Source organism: Rhincodon typus, chromosome 8 (assembly GCF_021869965.1).
Source record: "Rhincodon typus isolate 14 chromosome 8, sRhiTyp1.1, whole genome shotgun sequence".
Classification (NCBI taxonomy): domain Eukaryota; kingdom Metazoa; phylum Chordata; class Chondrichthyes; order Orectolobiformes; family Rhincodontidae; genus Rhincodon; species Rhincodon typus.
This window is the reverse complement of record NC_063339.1, coordinates 9,765,364-9,777,201: the sequence shown is the minus strand read 5'-3', so window position 1 is coordinate 9,777,201 and position 11,838 is coordinate 9,765,364. Positions and strand designations below refer to the sequence as shown.

Below are 11,838 nucleotides of genomic sequence, written 5' to 3'. Positions count from 1 at the left end.
CGTCAACTTTCCTGCTCCTCTGACGCTGCCAGGCCTGCTGTGTTCATCCAGCTCCACACTGTGTTATCCAATAAGTTGTTCTCTGTGAATAGGATGAAGGAGCTATTTAAATCATCCGTGTGTCTCATTGATTTTGTTTAGCTGCATCAAACCTTTCCTTGGTTATGTTCTATCAATCACCACTTGTACCTTTTGCTTTTGTAGAACAGTTTATTGTCTCAACAGCTCCTGTCAATGCAAACAGCAGGATGCAGAGCAATCACACATCCTTTCAATCGTTTAAATTGACGTGAGAAATTTGAAGGAGAACTTGTTCTGATTTTCTTTTAATGATAAATATAACAGAGAATAAATTGATGACCAGTCATTTGCAAAGCTGTCTTTCAAACAAGTGCTTGCAACAGCAAAGCCATCAGAGTCTGCCATCTGTTTCTTTGACATAGGAATTAGAACATTTAAAATGGTAATGTACCAAGTGTTTGTTGTCAGACAGTGGCCGCCATGATCTTAACCCAAGCTACATAACCAACTGATTTATTCTATTTGTATCAATTACGACATGTTACTGCAATGCAAACATCCTCAGTGTCGTGGAATTGTTATAATGCAGAAGGACGGCCCATTGTGTCTGCCCCAGCTCTCCAAATGCAAACCTCGCTCCATGTCATTCTCTTGCCTTCTCCATGTAACCCTGCACATTTTTCCTTTGCCTACTCTAGGAGGGCTTTTAGCATTTCTGTCACCACGGAAGCTAATTCTTCAAGCTGGATTTTCACCGCCCTGATCAGTCCGGAATAGAGATAGGCAGAAATGGCCGAAACGTTACCATGACTAGAAGCCCAGCATCCCATTTCAACCCGGTGGCAATTTTCATAAAAGCAGGAGAGAGAAAGAGAGAGAGAGAGAGCAGAGGTCTCAATTAACAGCAACTGTGTCAACTAACAATATCATTGTGCTTAATAAAAGCCCACTTGTGGCACACTGGTAGTATCCCTGCCCCTGGACTGGGAGGCCTGGGTTCAAGTTCCACCTGCTTTAGAAGTGTGTAATAACATCTATGAACAGGTTGATTAGGGGGAAAAATCATTAAATAGGAAAAAATTAAAGCTTGTTTCCCATATTTATTTGAATTATCCCAAGGCTGCTAGATTTCAGCTGTTTTCTGTTTTATTTTTATTCTTTCATGAGATGGGAATCATTAGCAAAGCTTGGCATTTGTTGCCTATCCCTAATTGGCCTTGAACTGAGTGGCTTGCTGGGCCATTACAGAGGGTAGTTAAGAGTCAAACACATTGCTGTGGGTCTGAAGTCACATGTAGGCCAGACCAGGTAAGGATGGCAGTTTCCTTCCCTAAAGGGCATTAGTGAGCCAGATGGGTTTTTCCAACAATTGACAATTATTCCATGGCCATCATTAGACCTTTAATTCCAGATTTTTATTGAATTTAAATTCCACCATCCTCCAAGACAGGACTCGGACCGAGGACCCCAGAACATTCCCTGAGTCCCTAGAATACCAGTCTCTGAGAATGCCACTAGGTCATTGCCTCCCAAGGTTGTCCTTGAGGAGGTGGTGGTGAGGTACCTTCTAGAACCGCTGAATTTGTTTGCTATAGATACACATGCAGTTAGGGAGGGAATTCCAGGATTTTGATCCAGTGACACTCAAAGAACGGTGATATATTTCCAAGTCAGGACGGTGAGTGGCTTGGAGGGGAACTTACAGGGGGTGGTGTTCCCATGTAACTATTGCCTTTGTCCTTCCAGATGGAAGTGGTCATGGGTTTGGAGGGTGCCATGTAATATTTTCAGTGAATTTTTGCATTGCAACCTGTAGGTGCCACACACAGAAGTGATGCTTTAGTGGTATTATCACTAAACTATTACTCCAGAGAACCAAGTAATGTTCTGGGGACCTGAACTCATGACATGGTGAAATTGGAATTATGATTAAAAATAAATCTGAAACTGTGAATCTAATGATGACCGTGAAACCACTGCTGATTGTTGTGAAAACCCATCTGGTTCACCAGTGTCTCCTTAGGGAAGGAAATCTGCTGGGTTTATTTGGTCTGGCCTACGTGTGTTTCCAGACCTACATCCAGAAGTGCTATCACGCACAACCAAACAGTTTCTATCCAATCACCAAATCACTATGACTTTTCGTTTTTAATCTATCAACTGTCACCAGCAAATCACTTGTGTAACAAGTTAGATATGCATGCATACATTTGACATGCAAAGCCCATTAAGGGCAATGGAAACCATCAAAAGTGAGGGAAAGGTAGGGAGAGTGGGAAGGAGTTAAATTAAAATGGAACAGAAACAGAAGTTGCTGGAAAAGCTCAGCACATCTGGCAGCATCTGTGAAGAAAAAGTCAGAGTTCATGTTTCGAATCGGACCCAAAACGTTAACTCTGATTTTTTTTTTCACTGACGCTGCCAGACCTGCTGAGCTTTTCCAGCAATTTCTGTTTTCGTTCCTGATTTACAGCATCTGCAGTTCTTTTGGTTTTTAAATTAAAATGGAGTTGGAGCAGGAAATAAAGCGCTGTATCCCTGCGGTACCCACCACTCTGTAAAGGCATCAAGAGGACTGATGGATCCTGCATACCTCCTCTCCAAGGACACGTGGGCTCAAACGTAACTGTGAAAGAGGAGCAGAGTGGTTGACTCCTAACTGTCCTCTGAAATGGCCTAGCAAGCCATGCAATTGTAACAGTTGCTACAAAGTCTGTTCCTTTTTCTATCACAGAAGTGCTATCGCACACAACTGAGCACCTTCCCACCACCAAAATCACTGTGATATGTTTTGTTTTGCTTTCTCCTTAACTGGTAACCATCACCAGTTAAAACACATCCGTGTATCCGGTTACGTATTTACAAGCAAAGCCCATTATGGACAATGCAAACCATCAAAGGTGGGGAAGGCGGAGTGGAGGTTAGGGAGAGGAGGTAGGAACTCGATCAAAATGGAGTTGGAGGGGGAAATAAAACACTGTATCCCTCATGGTGCCTACAGGTATCGAGAATGTTGGTGGATACTGCGTGCTCCCTTTCCGAGGTCACCCGGGCTCGAACATAACCATGTACCTTTGGAGTATAAGTCCATTGACATTCCGACTATGCTATCACCTCTCCCAGCTTTCTGAATCATACCAGTCATACAGAGAGTAGAACTGTGCCTGTGGCAAGTCATGGATATAGGGGAAAAAAATTAATATGTAAAAGAAAAATCCTTTTTTAATATTGAAGTTAAAGTTGCATCAAGCCATCACAGGCCACAGGAGGAGCCAACATTACTGACAGAATCAGAAGGGTTCTTCAGGCACAGATCAAGTAAAATCTAGAAGTTTAAGATATAGACAGAGTATGAGCACCAGAAAGACAGGAACAGTGGTAATTAGAAGGAATGCATTAGAAGAAAATAGCATAAAGGTTGAAGTAGATGGTATCACACTGGAATAAATTGAGGGGTGGAATCATATTGGGTCTGAATGATTTGGGCTATAGTGAAAAATCTGGGAGAATTGTGAGACGCTAGGCGAGGCCTCTCCTGACTCCAAGAGCAACTCATTGCATTTTCCAACAGTGTTCCGGTTGTCAGAACAAGATTTTCATGAAGGGAGTGAGGAGATGCTTGTTAAGGGGGATTATTGCTTGGTAACAGCCTCATTAATGAGGAATCTCACCTTATTAATATGCAGCTTCCCTTTCGACAACCTATATTGACAATTCCCAACATGAAAGTCAGAGTGGGTACCTAGTGACACCAGCCTGCTCTTCTGGGCCACCATGTTGGTCTCCCGTTGACAAAGTCTCAGAGCATGCCCTAGGGGTCTTGACACACTCAGTTCTCCAATCCCAATCCTTGGACGCTGGTTATCCGACAACTACCAGTCTCTCGGGGCGTTTATGATCCACTGAGCGAAAACCAGTCTGCACCTCAGGGCTGTTTGCTCACTCTCTTAACACTCACTCGCCCACCTCGAGCCTCCCTGCCTGCTTGTCTTGTGTGTCATTTTGCACAGTGCTCCCAGGCTTTGTTACCCACCCACCCCCACAACTTAATTCATTCACAGGATGTGGGTTTCACTGGCTCTGCCAGCATTTATTGCCTATCCCCTAATTGCCCAGAGGGCAGTTAAGAGTCAACCACATTGCTGTAGTCACATATAGGCCCAATTAAGTACAGGCAGCAGGGGCACTAGTGAAACAGATGAATTTTTCCTGACAATTGACAACAGATTCAAGGTCATCATTAGACTATTAATTCCAGGTATTTATTGAATTCAAATTCCACTGACTGTCCATGTGGGATTCGAATCCGGGTCCCTAGAACGTTATCTGGGTCACCAGTCAAGTGACTGATACCACTAGGTGGCCAGGGTGATGATCATGTCCTCAAGGTGGGTGTGGAGGCAGATGTCACACAGCCCATCATCTGCCATTGCTCTTTCTGCCCCACCATAGGCTGATTTGTCCTGGAGTGAGAGAAAGAGAAGGATTGCTTGAGATGGAAGCACAGTTGTTAGTGCTGTTGAAGGTAGTGAGTTGACTAAAACTTCTGAGTAGTGTTATGGACCAGATCAGACCCCACCAAAGTATTGTAAGAAGATAACCTAGACCCTAGCTTTTATATTTACTTGAAGGCAAGTGTAAGATGCTGTGTTCCAAATGTAATTAGATTGGTCCACTACTACACTTCAATCAAAACACACTTTATTCTTACAACACGGTTAAAATACAGAAAAAAAGAAGAATTGGCATAACTTTAACTCTATTCACATACTTAACAAGATAATGCATCATTTAACCACTAATGATCAACTGTTCCAATATGGGCAGCATTTCATAAACATATACTTTGGCAAAAATGCAATTTAACAAAACAGCTATGATTCTCACATGCTGTCAGTCTCCTGTCCAGAAGAAAGAAACAATCCGCCTCTTTTGATTTTTAAGAGGAAGCCTTGCTACCTAAGATACAGTCTGGTAAACCTTCATTGCACTCCGTCCATAGCCAGAACATTCGTCCTCAGATAAAGAGACCATAACTGCACACTGTACTCCAGGTGGGTTCTCACCATGGCCCTATACAATTGCAGCAGGACATCCCTGTTCCTGCACTCAAATCCTGTTGCCATGAAAGCCCAACATACTTTGTAGGAGATATTGTCCCAAAATTTAGTAACTAGGTCTGTGTCACATCACTGTTGAATCTATAGCTGACCAACTGAAGAGCTAAAGGTGAACAACAGCTGACTAACTTCTCCCAGAGATAGTCATCTATATATCAGTGGATGGAGAATTTCCATAGTTTTCAAGTTAGCCCTTTCAGTCCAACTGTCTTTTGCAACAGGCATTCAGGAGATGCCTGGGCTAAATCCAATATATTATCATTTCCTAAGAAATTCAAGGGACCATTTGGTCCTGGCTGACTGCAGGCTGTAATATGAAATCGCAGTGGGTTTACTTGTACATACGGTAGAAAAGTGCTAGTCCTTGAAGGTACTGCTGGCAGATAACATAAATAGTTAATGTTCTTGATTGTGCACAGTTCGAAGGAGCAGGGGTGCTCCATAATGAAGCTGCAGGCCAATCATCCTCTTCTGACCTATCCATTTGGTTTTACCTGGCTTCTTATTAATTTTCCAACAATATCCCCTCTCCTGGCCCAACCTGGCTCCCCTGAGGCTCAGTTGCCAGTTAACTTCTATCGTCTTCAGAACAGCAATGTGATCATTGCAGTGTATACTTACAGACATACAGTGAAATCTTTCAAAAGTGATTGTGTTCCTAGTATAACACTTTCCAGTAAGTACAATTGTGGCTTTCTCACATGGGTTTTATATATGCATGTAGGAAATTTATGCCTTCTGAACATCTGACTTACGAATGCTTGTACTTACAAACGTGATCATTTATTGGGGTGTAATTTTATAGATCCAATATGCGAACATCTCTTTTAGAGTTATAGACTTGTACGACATGGAAAAAACCCTTCAGTCTAACTCATCCATGCCGACCAGGTAAAAGCTTTCATTCCCTGCCCAGAAAGCAATACTTACGAATGGCTAGTTTATTTTGTCTCGCATTGTGTTCCAACAAGTCAATTTACAAACAGACTCAAGAATGGACCCCCCTTTCAACTTGGAACTGCCTGTATAATATTTTGAGAAATATTTTGTAAATGAGCGCATTACTTTTGTGTGTAGATTTTGCAACTGTGATTGTTCTTCATTTGAGTAATGTTTTGTGGTTCTATAAAATTCGAGTCATGAAGCAGTTGGAAAGATAACTTTCGACATTAAAAAAAATCATTGTTTTTCAAAATGGGTCAGTCTTGAGTGGGAAGATGGCCATCAACCCTTAAAAGGCCTGAGACCTGCGGCCCACTTGGCAAGCAGCCCTGAGAATAGAATGCACTAACCTAACCTGCAGCTGGCTCACATTACCTCACCTTGAACGTCTTCCTGCTCACTGCTTCAAAACCTACCGCCACCACTGAGATTCCAAAATTGGGAATCTCAGAACCTGCTGTCAGAATCACAATGGTTTGATTATCTGTGCCTGTCTACTACTGGTGCCCGCTCTGGTTGATTGATTAAGGTTGGGCGTAGAAACAAAGTAAACACAACTATAGAAACCTCAAAAGTAGGAGCAAAAACAGGCCATTTGGCCCATTGAGTCTGTACTACCATTCAACATGATAATGACTGATCTTCTATCTCAGTACCATACTCCTGGTCTCTCTCCCTATCCCTAAACAGCTCCAGTGTCTAGAAACCTATTTCTTTCTTAAACACGTTCAGTGACTTTGTCTTCACAAAAAGAATCTCAGAGAATTCTACAGGCTTACCACCCTCTGGGTGAAGAAATTTCTCCTCATCTCTAGCCTGTATCCTGAGAGTGTGATTTCTTACCCTGGACCCTCATTCTTGAATCCAATCTGTCCAGCCTTGTCAGAATTTTTTACATTTCAATGAGATCCCCTCTCGCTCTTCTGAACTTGAGTGAATTCAGGCCCGGTTATCCCAATTTCTCATCATACGACAAACCTGCCATCACTAGATTAGTCTGGTGAACCTTCACTAAACACCCTCTGTGGAAGTTACATCTTACCCTTGGATGAGGAAATTAAAACTGCACACACTACTCCAGATATGATTTCACCAAAGCCCTGTAAAAGCACAGCATGTCATCCTTGCTTCGGTACTCAAATCCCCTTGCAATGAAGGCCAACAGACCATTTGCCTTCTTAAAAAGTAGAAGCCAGAGCAGCAGCATGGAGCAGGTATCTTAAAGCACTGTGAATCAAATCCGTTATGCACACCAAAACTAGAATTATCTCTGCATAGGTCTGTAATATGAAATAAACAATAGTTGACCTCTTCAACGTGCTATTCCAATCTGCATAATGGAAGAGGACCAATTTTTCAGAATCCTCTTCCTCATTGATTGTGGTACAGTGGATGTGGTGCAGAATTTGCACACGAGCCTCTCGGCAGCTAGTGTTTCAGAACAAAAACCCATGGACGCACAGCATTCAGTTGTTACGTCGAATGTGGAAAGGAGAATAACCGTGCAAGGATCACTAAGCTTTTCTTGGGTGTTGCAAACTTATCCTGCAATGAAACATCATTGGTGGGTGAAATAACTCCACAGAAGCTAGAACCCCATCATGAAGTCACCCTTTATTTATACATGCATAGCACATGACACTGACCCAGCTAGCTCAGCGCCAGCTCCGAGAGTGAGCAGAACCTCTGACCCGCCTGCTTATATCTGTCAGCCAGGGCTCCCTGATTGGACCAGATTAACAACTCCAATCAGGGAACTCATATTCTATGGGGTCCACCTGTCTGAGCGTGGTCTGAGCGCTACAGTGTAGCTTTTCTTTTAAAAATGTAAATTATTTTAACTTGAAAGACAGAAAACAGAGATTGACACCACCTTAGGACTGCACGGTGGCTCAGTGGTTAGCACTGCTGCCTCACAGCACCAGGGACGTAGGTTCGATTCCAACCCTCGGGCAACTGTCTGTGTGGAGTTTGCACATTCTCCCCATGTCTGCGTGGGTTTCCTCCAGCAATCCAAAGGTGTGCAGGTTAGGTGGATTAGCCATGCTAAATTGCCCGCAGTGTTCAGGGATGTGGAGATTAGGGGTTAGGTCTGGGTGGGATGCTCTGTGTATCTTGTTGGGCCGAAGGGATTCTATGATTCTTAGACTGGTGGGAAGCACAGGTTGTGGTAACCTAACACCGTTTTTATTTCTGTCCCTGCAGAGGCATCCATTCTCAGCTACGATGGCAGTATGTACCTGAAGATAGTCATGCCCTGGGTAATGCACACAGAAGCTGAAGATGTCTCTCTCCGATTCATATCCCAGCGAGCCTATGGCTTGCTCGTGGCTACGACCTCAAGGGACTCAGCTGACACTCTGCGCCTGGAGCTGGACGGAGGGCGTGTAAAGCTGACAGTCAACTTAGGTATTGTATGACAACACAGGGCCGACTCAGCTCATCACTTGCGATCTTTTTTTTTCTCTCACAGTTGTGAAACTAGCCGCAATTATTTCAGTGCAGTAAATACTTGATCTTATTTTATCCTGCACCTACTTCCCTAAAACAGTAAAGTTAATTAATGAGTTGTTTGAGTGTTGTGCAAAACGTGCATGAAATTATTCTCTATGACTACGAAATGTTGGATTTGAAATCCATGTTTAAATGAACCATCTTTTGAGCAACTATTCATGTTTTTTGCAATCATATCTGTTGGCACTGCCAAGTAAGTCACAGCTATTATTTAGTAAAATACTTACAGAGAAGTGGTGAAATCACTCACGTGTAATAATTTTCCCAAAATAATTCCTTCTTTTAAAAGAAAGAGCTGTGACCTACTCAGGTGGGTTTCATACTTTATATATCTATATATATCTATAAACTGTTTTAAGGAATATTTTGTAAACATGCGTGTTTCTTTATAGTCGTGTTCGTTCTTCATTTCCGTAAAATTTTGTGGTTTTATAAAACGTAATTGCTTTTTAAGTTATCGCTTGAATTTTTTTTCAAATTGCTTCATGAGTCATCAGTCAAAAGATGGCTATCAACCCTTCAAAGGCCTGAAGCCTGCGGCCCGCTTGGCAAACAGCCCTGAGAACAAGAGTGCACTAACCTAACCTGCAGCTGGCTCGCATTACCTCACCTTGAGCGCCTTCTCTCCCGCCGCTCCCTCACACAAAATCCGCCCTCCCATAAAATTCGGAACCTCAACATCTGCCCTCCACATCACAATGGTTCATCCAGATCAGGCATCAAAGGAGTGTTCAATTGTGCATCAGCTTTTTTTTTGCTGTTGTTATTGTAACAGCTGCTTCAAATCTCCCCGAGAGGCTTCTCTGGAGGTACAGCGGTAGTGCCCCTATCTCTGGACCAGGAGATCCAGGGTTCAAGTCCCCCCCCCCCCCCCCCCCCGCCCCACTGCTGTAGAGGTATGTAATGAAATCTCTGAACATCTTGATTTGAGGCAAAAGAAAATTCAAATCTCCACGAACAACCATTTGTTCTTAAGTGCCAGTGCAAGGAAGCCGGCAAATAGAGATATATTTGCGTAATTCTTATGACCAGTGCACTGATTTCCATTTACTTTGTATGATGGAGGAAAAATTAAAGTTTTAAATTTAAAAATATGCTCCTGTGAGCTTTGGGGAAGGAAGCGATTCTCCCCTTTGAGAATGTTATTTAATTATTTGATCAGGCTGAAAAGGCCAGTGTTCGGGTGATTGGGCAAAATAGACAGACACATCATTCTCTAAAGTACAACTTCACCGTTCATCTTCACCATTTTCAACACAGCAAATAAGCGTTGATATTTTGAAAGGCGTATAGAATTATTTTGGACATTGCGAAAAAAAAGGATGCACTTTTGAAAGACAGAAAAAAACAAGGTCTGTACTGATTTTCTAATGGGGGAAGAAAGTAGAAAAGAAATTAAAATTGTTTTGGTGATGCAAATGTTGTTGCTCTTCTGGCCCATCCCAGAACAGGAGTCTTACTGAACCTACTAATTCAAGAACATTTTCATTGAATGCCGTCAGTCAATTTTTAATCCTATTGAAGCTTTCCTTCATCATTGTATCTTTTCGAGGCGTTATGCCATCTAGTGATCACTGTGCGACATACACTGAGTGCTTCCAGTTGAGGTCAAGTGTAAATCGGGAGCAGGAGTTCTAGATTCCCAGTTTAGATGACCAGACTTTGCATTTCTCATTTACTTTTAAGCTAAAGATGATACAAGATTGGTCTTTGGTAGTTGCCTTGTGAATAAAGCCACATTGACTTTGAAACCCAAGAGTATTCTGTTCTAAATGATACAAAATCCAGTCACTGGAAGATATGTGGACACACAAAGCCCAGATTTTGATTTCTGTGGAGTTTTTGTGCAGATCTCAACATTTCCTCAGTGCCTATTTTTCTGGAGTAGGAACCTCCATAGAGCTTAAGGAGACGATGAGGATGAAGGACAGTGGCACTTGGCACTGATAGTCCATTGGCAAACATTTAAACTCTTTAATCAGTTCGCTTAACACCCTTCCAAAACTTACTGAAGCCTGTCTCACTGATTCAAAATACAATTAACTTCACTGTCCCTGAAAACATTGAGGTCAGTTATTTCTGTTCACAAAGTAAACATATTCAAAACCAGATTGAGGTATTTGCACAAAACTAGTTAATTAAAATTATTGCATGTATCAAATTGTTTCAATGAAAAACGTCTTCCAAACACCAGGAGCTGATTTGTTTCACAGTTTCAACACCACACCTTCACTATATCTATAGGATAGTGTTGGAATACAAAGCACAATTTTGAGCAAAATGCCTGTTCTCACCCACAATTCCCCACTGTTGGTGTGAACCCCTTTCTTTGTCGGCAGTGTTGGAGGTTACCTGGAATCTGAGCCCATTTTTTTTCCACCCCCCTTCCCCATCCCAGTTAATGTTGCTCCCCAAGACTATCAAGGATGGGTCTGCTGATGGTTCCTGAGACAATGGTGGTATGGAGCTGAAATTCCTGAATGCAGGGAGGTGAAGTGTCAAATAATTGCTCCAAAGAGGTGCCATGTTTTAGACACGAGGTCTACAAAAGCTTTATTGAACCTTTTGTTCCTTCGGCCTATCTTGAGGTGGCCAATCCTGCCCCTCCCGCTGCTTTTTGTGGACCAGCAACTAACCATGTTGCACCTACCATCAGCTGACTTCAATTCGCATCCGAAATCCTTCCGGAAGTTCGGCCTGAGTGAGCCCCTCCCTGATCCTGGAAAAAATATCACGGTCGCGACAAAGTCAAGAACCCATTCCCATCCAGATCTTGGTCAGAAGAAGAAAATGGAACCCTTTTATCTCTTGGTCGGTGGTTTGTCATCAGATGCCTTCCCATTCTTGAAGCTGTTTATCAAGATTACAGTCAGAATTAGAATTAGCGTTATTATCACATGTACCCACATGGGTGCATTGAAAAATTTACAAAGTTGCCACTTACGGCACCATCTTAGGTACAAAGTACAGGATCTCAGGGATAACTTACAAAAATAAAGAAACGAAAACTTCATAATTATAGTCCTTCAAGCAGACACGCCATGCCAGGGCCTCCTCCAAAGACTGCCCCTGGCCTCACCTCCAGTCCACCCTGGGCCTCACCTCCAGTCCACCCCCGGGCCTCACCTCCAGTCCACCCCCGGGCCTCACCTCCAGTCCACCCCTGGGCCTCACCTCCAGTCCATCTGGGCCTCACCTCCAGTCCATCCCTGGGCCTCACCTCCAGTCCATCCCCGGCCTC

General features: G+C 43.0%; 1 protein-coding gene across 1 annotated transcript in view; it reads left to right on the top strand.

Annotated features, from left to right (window-relative positions):
• Positions 1-11,838, top strand: part of nrxn3a (neurexin 3a) — a 1,856,693-nt gene that overhangs the window by 745,519 nt on the left and 1,099,336 nt on the right. The window contains 1 exon segment of the mRNA XM_048600025.1: positions 8,289-8,492. Coding sequence (XP_048455982.1) covers positions 8,289-8,492 — 204 coding nt within the window.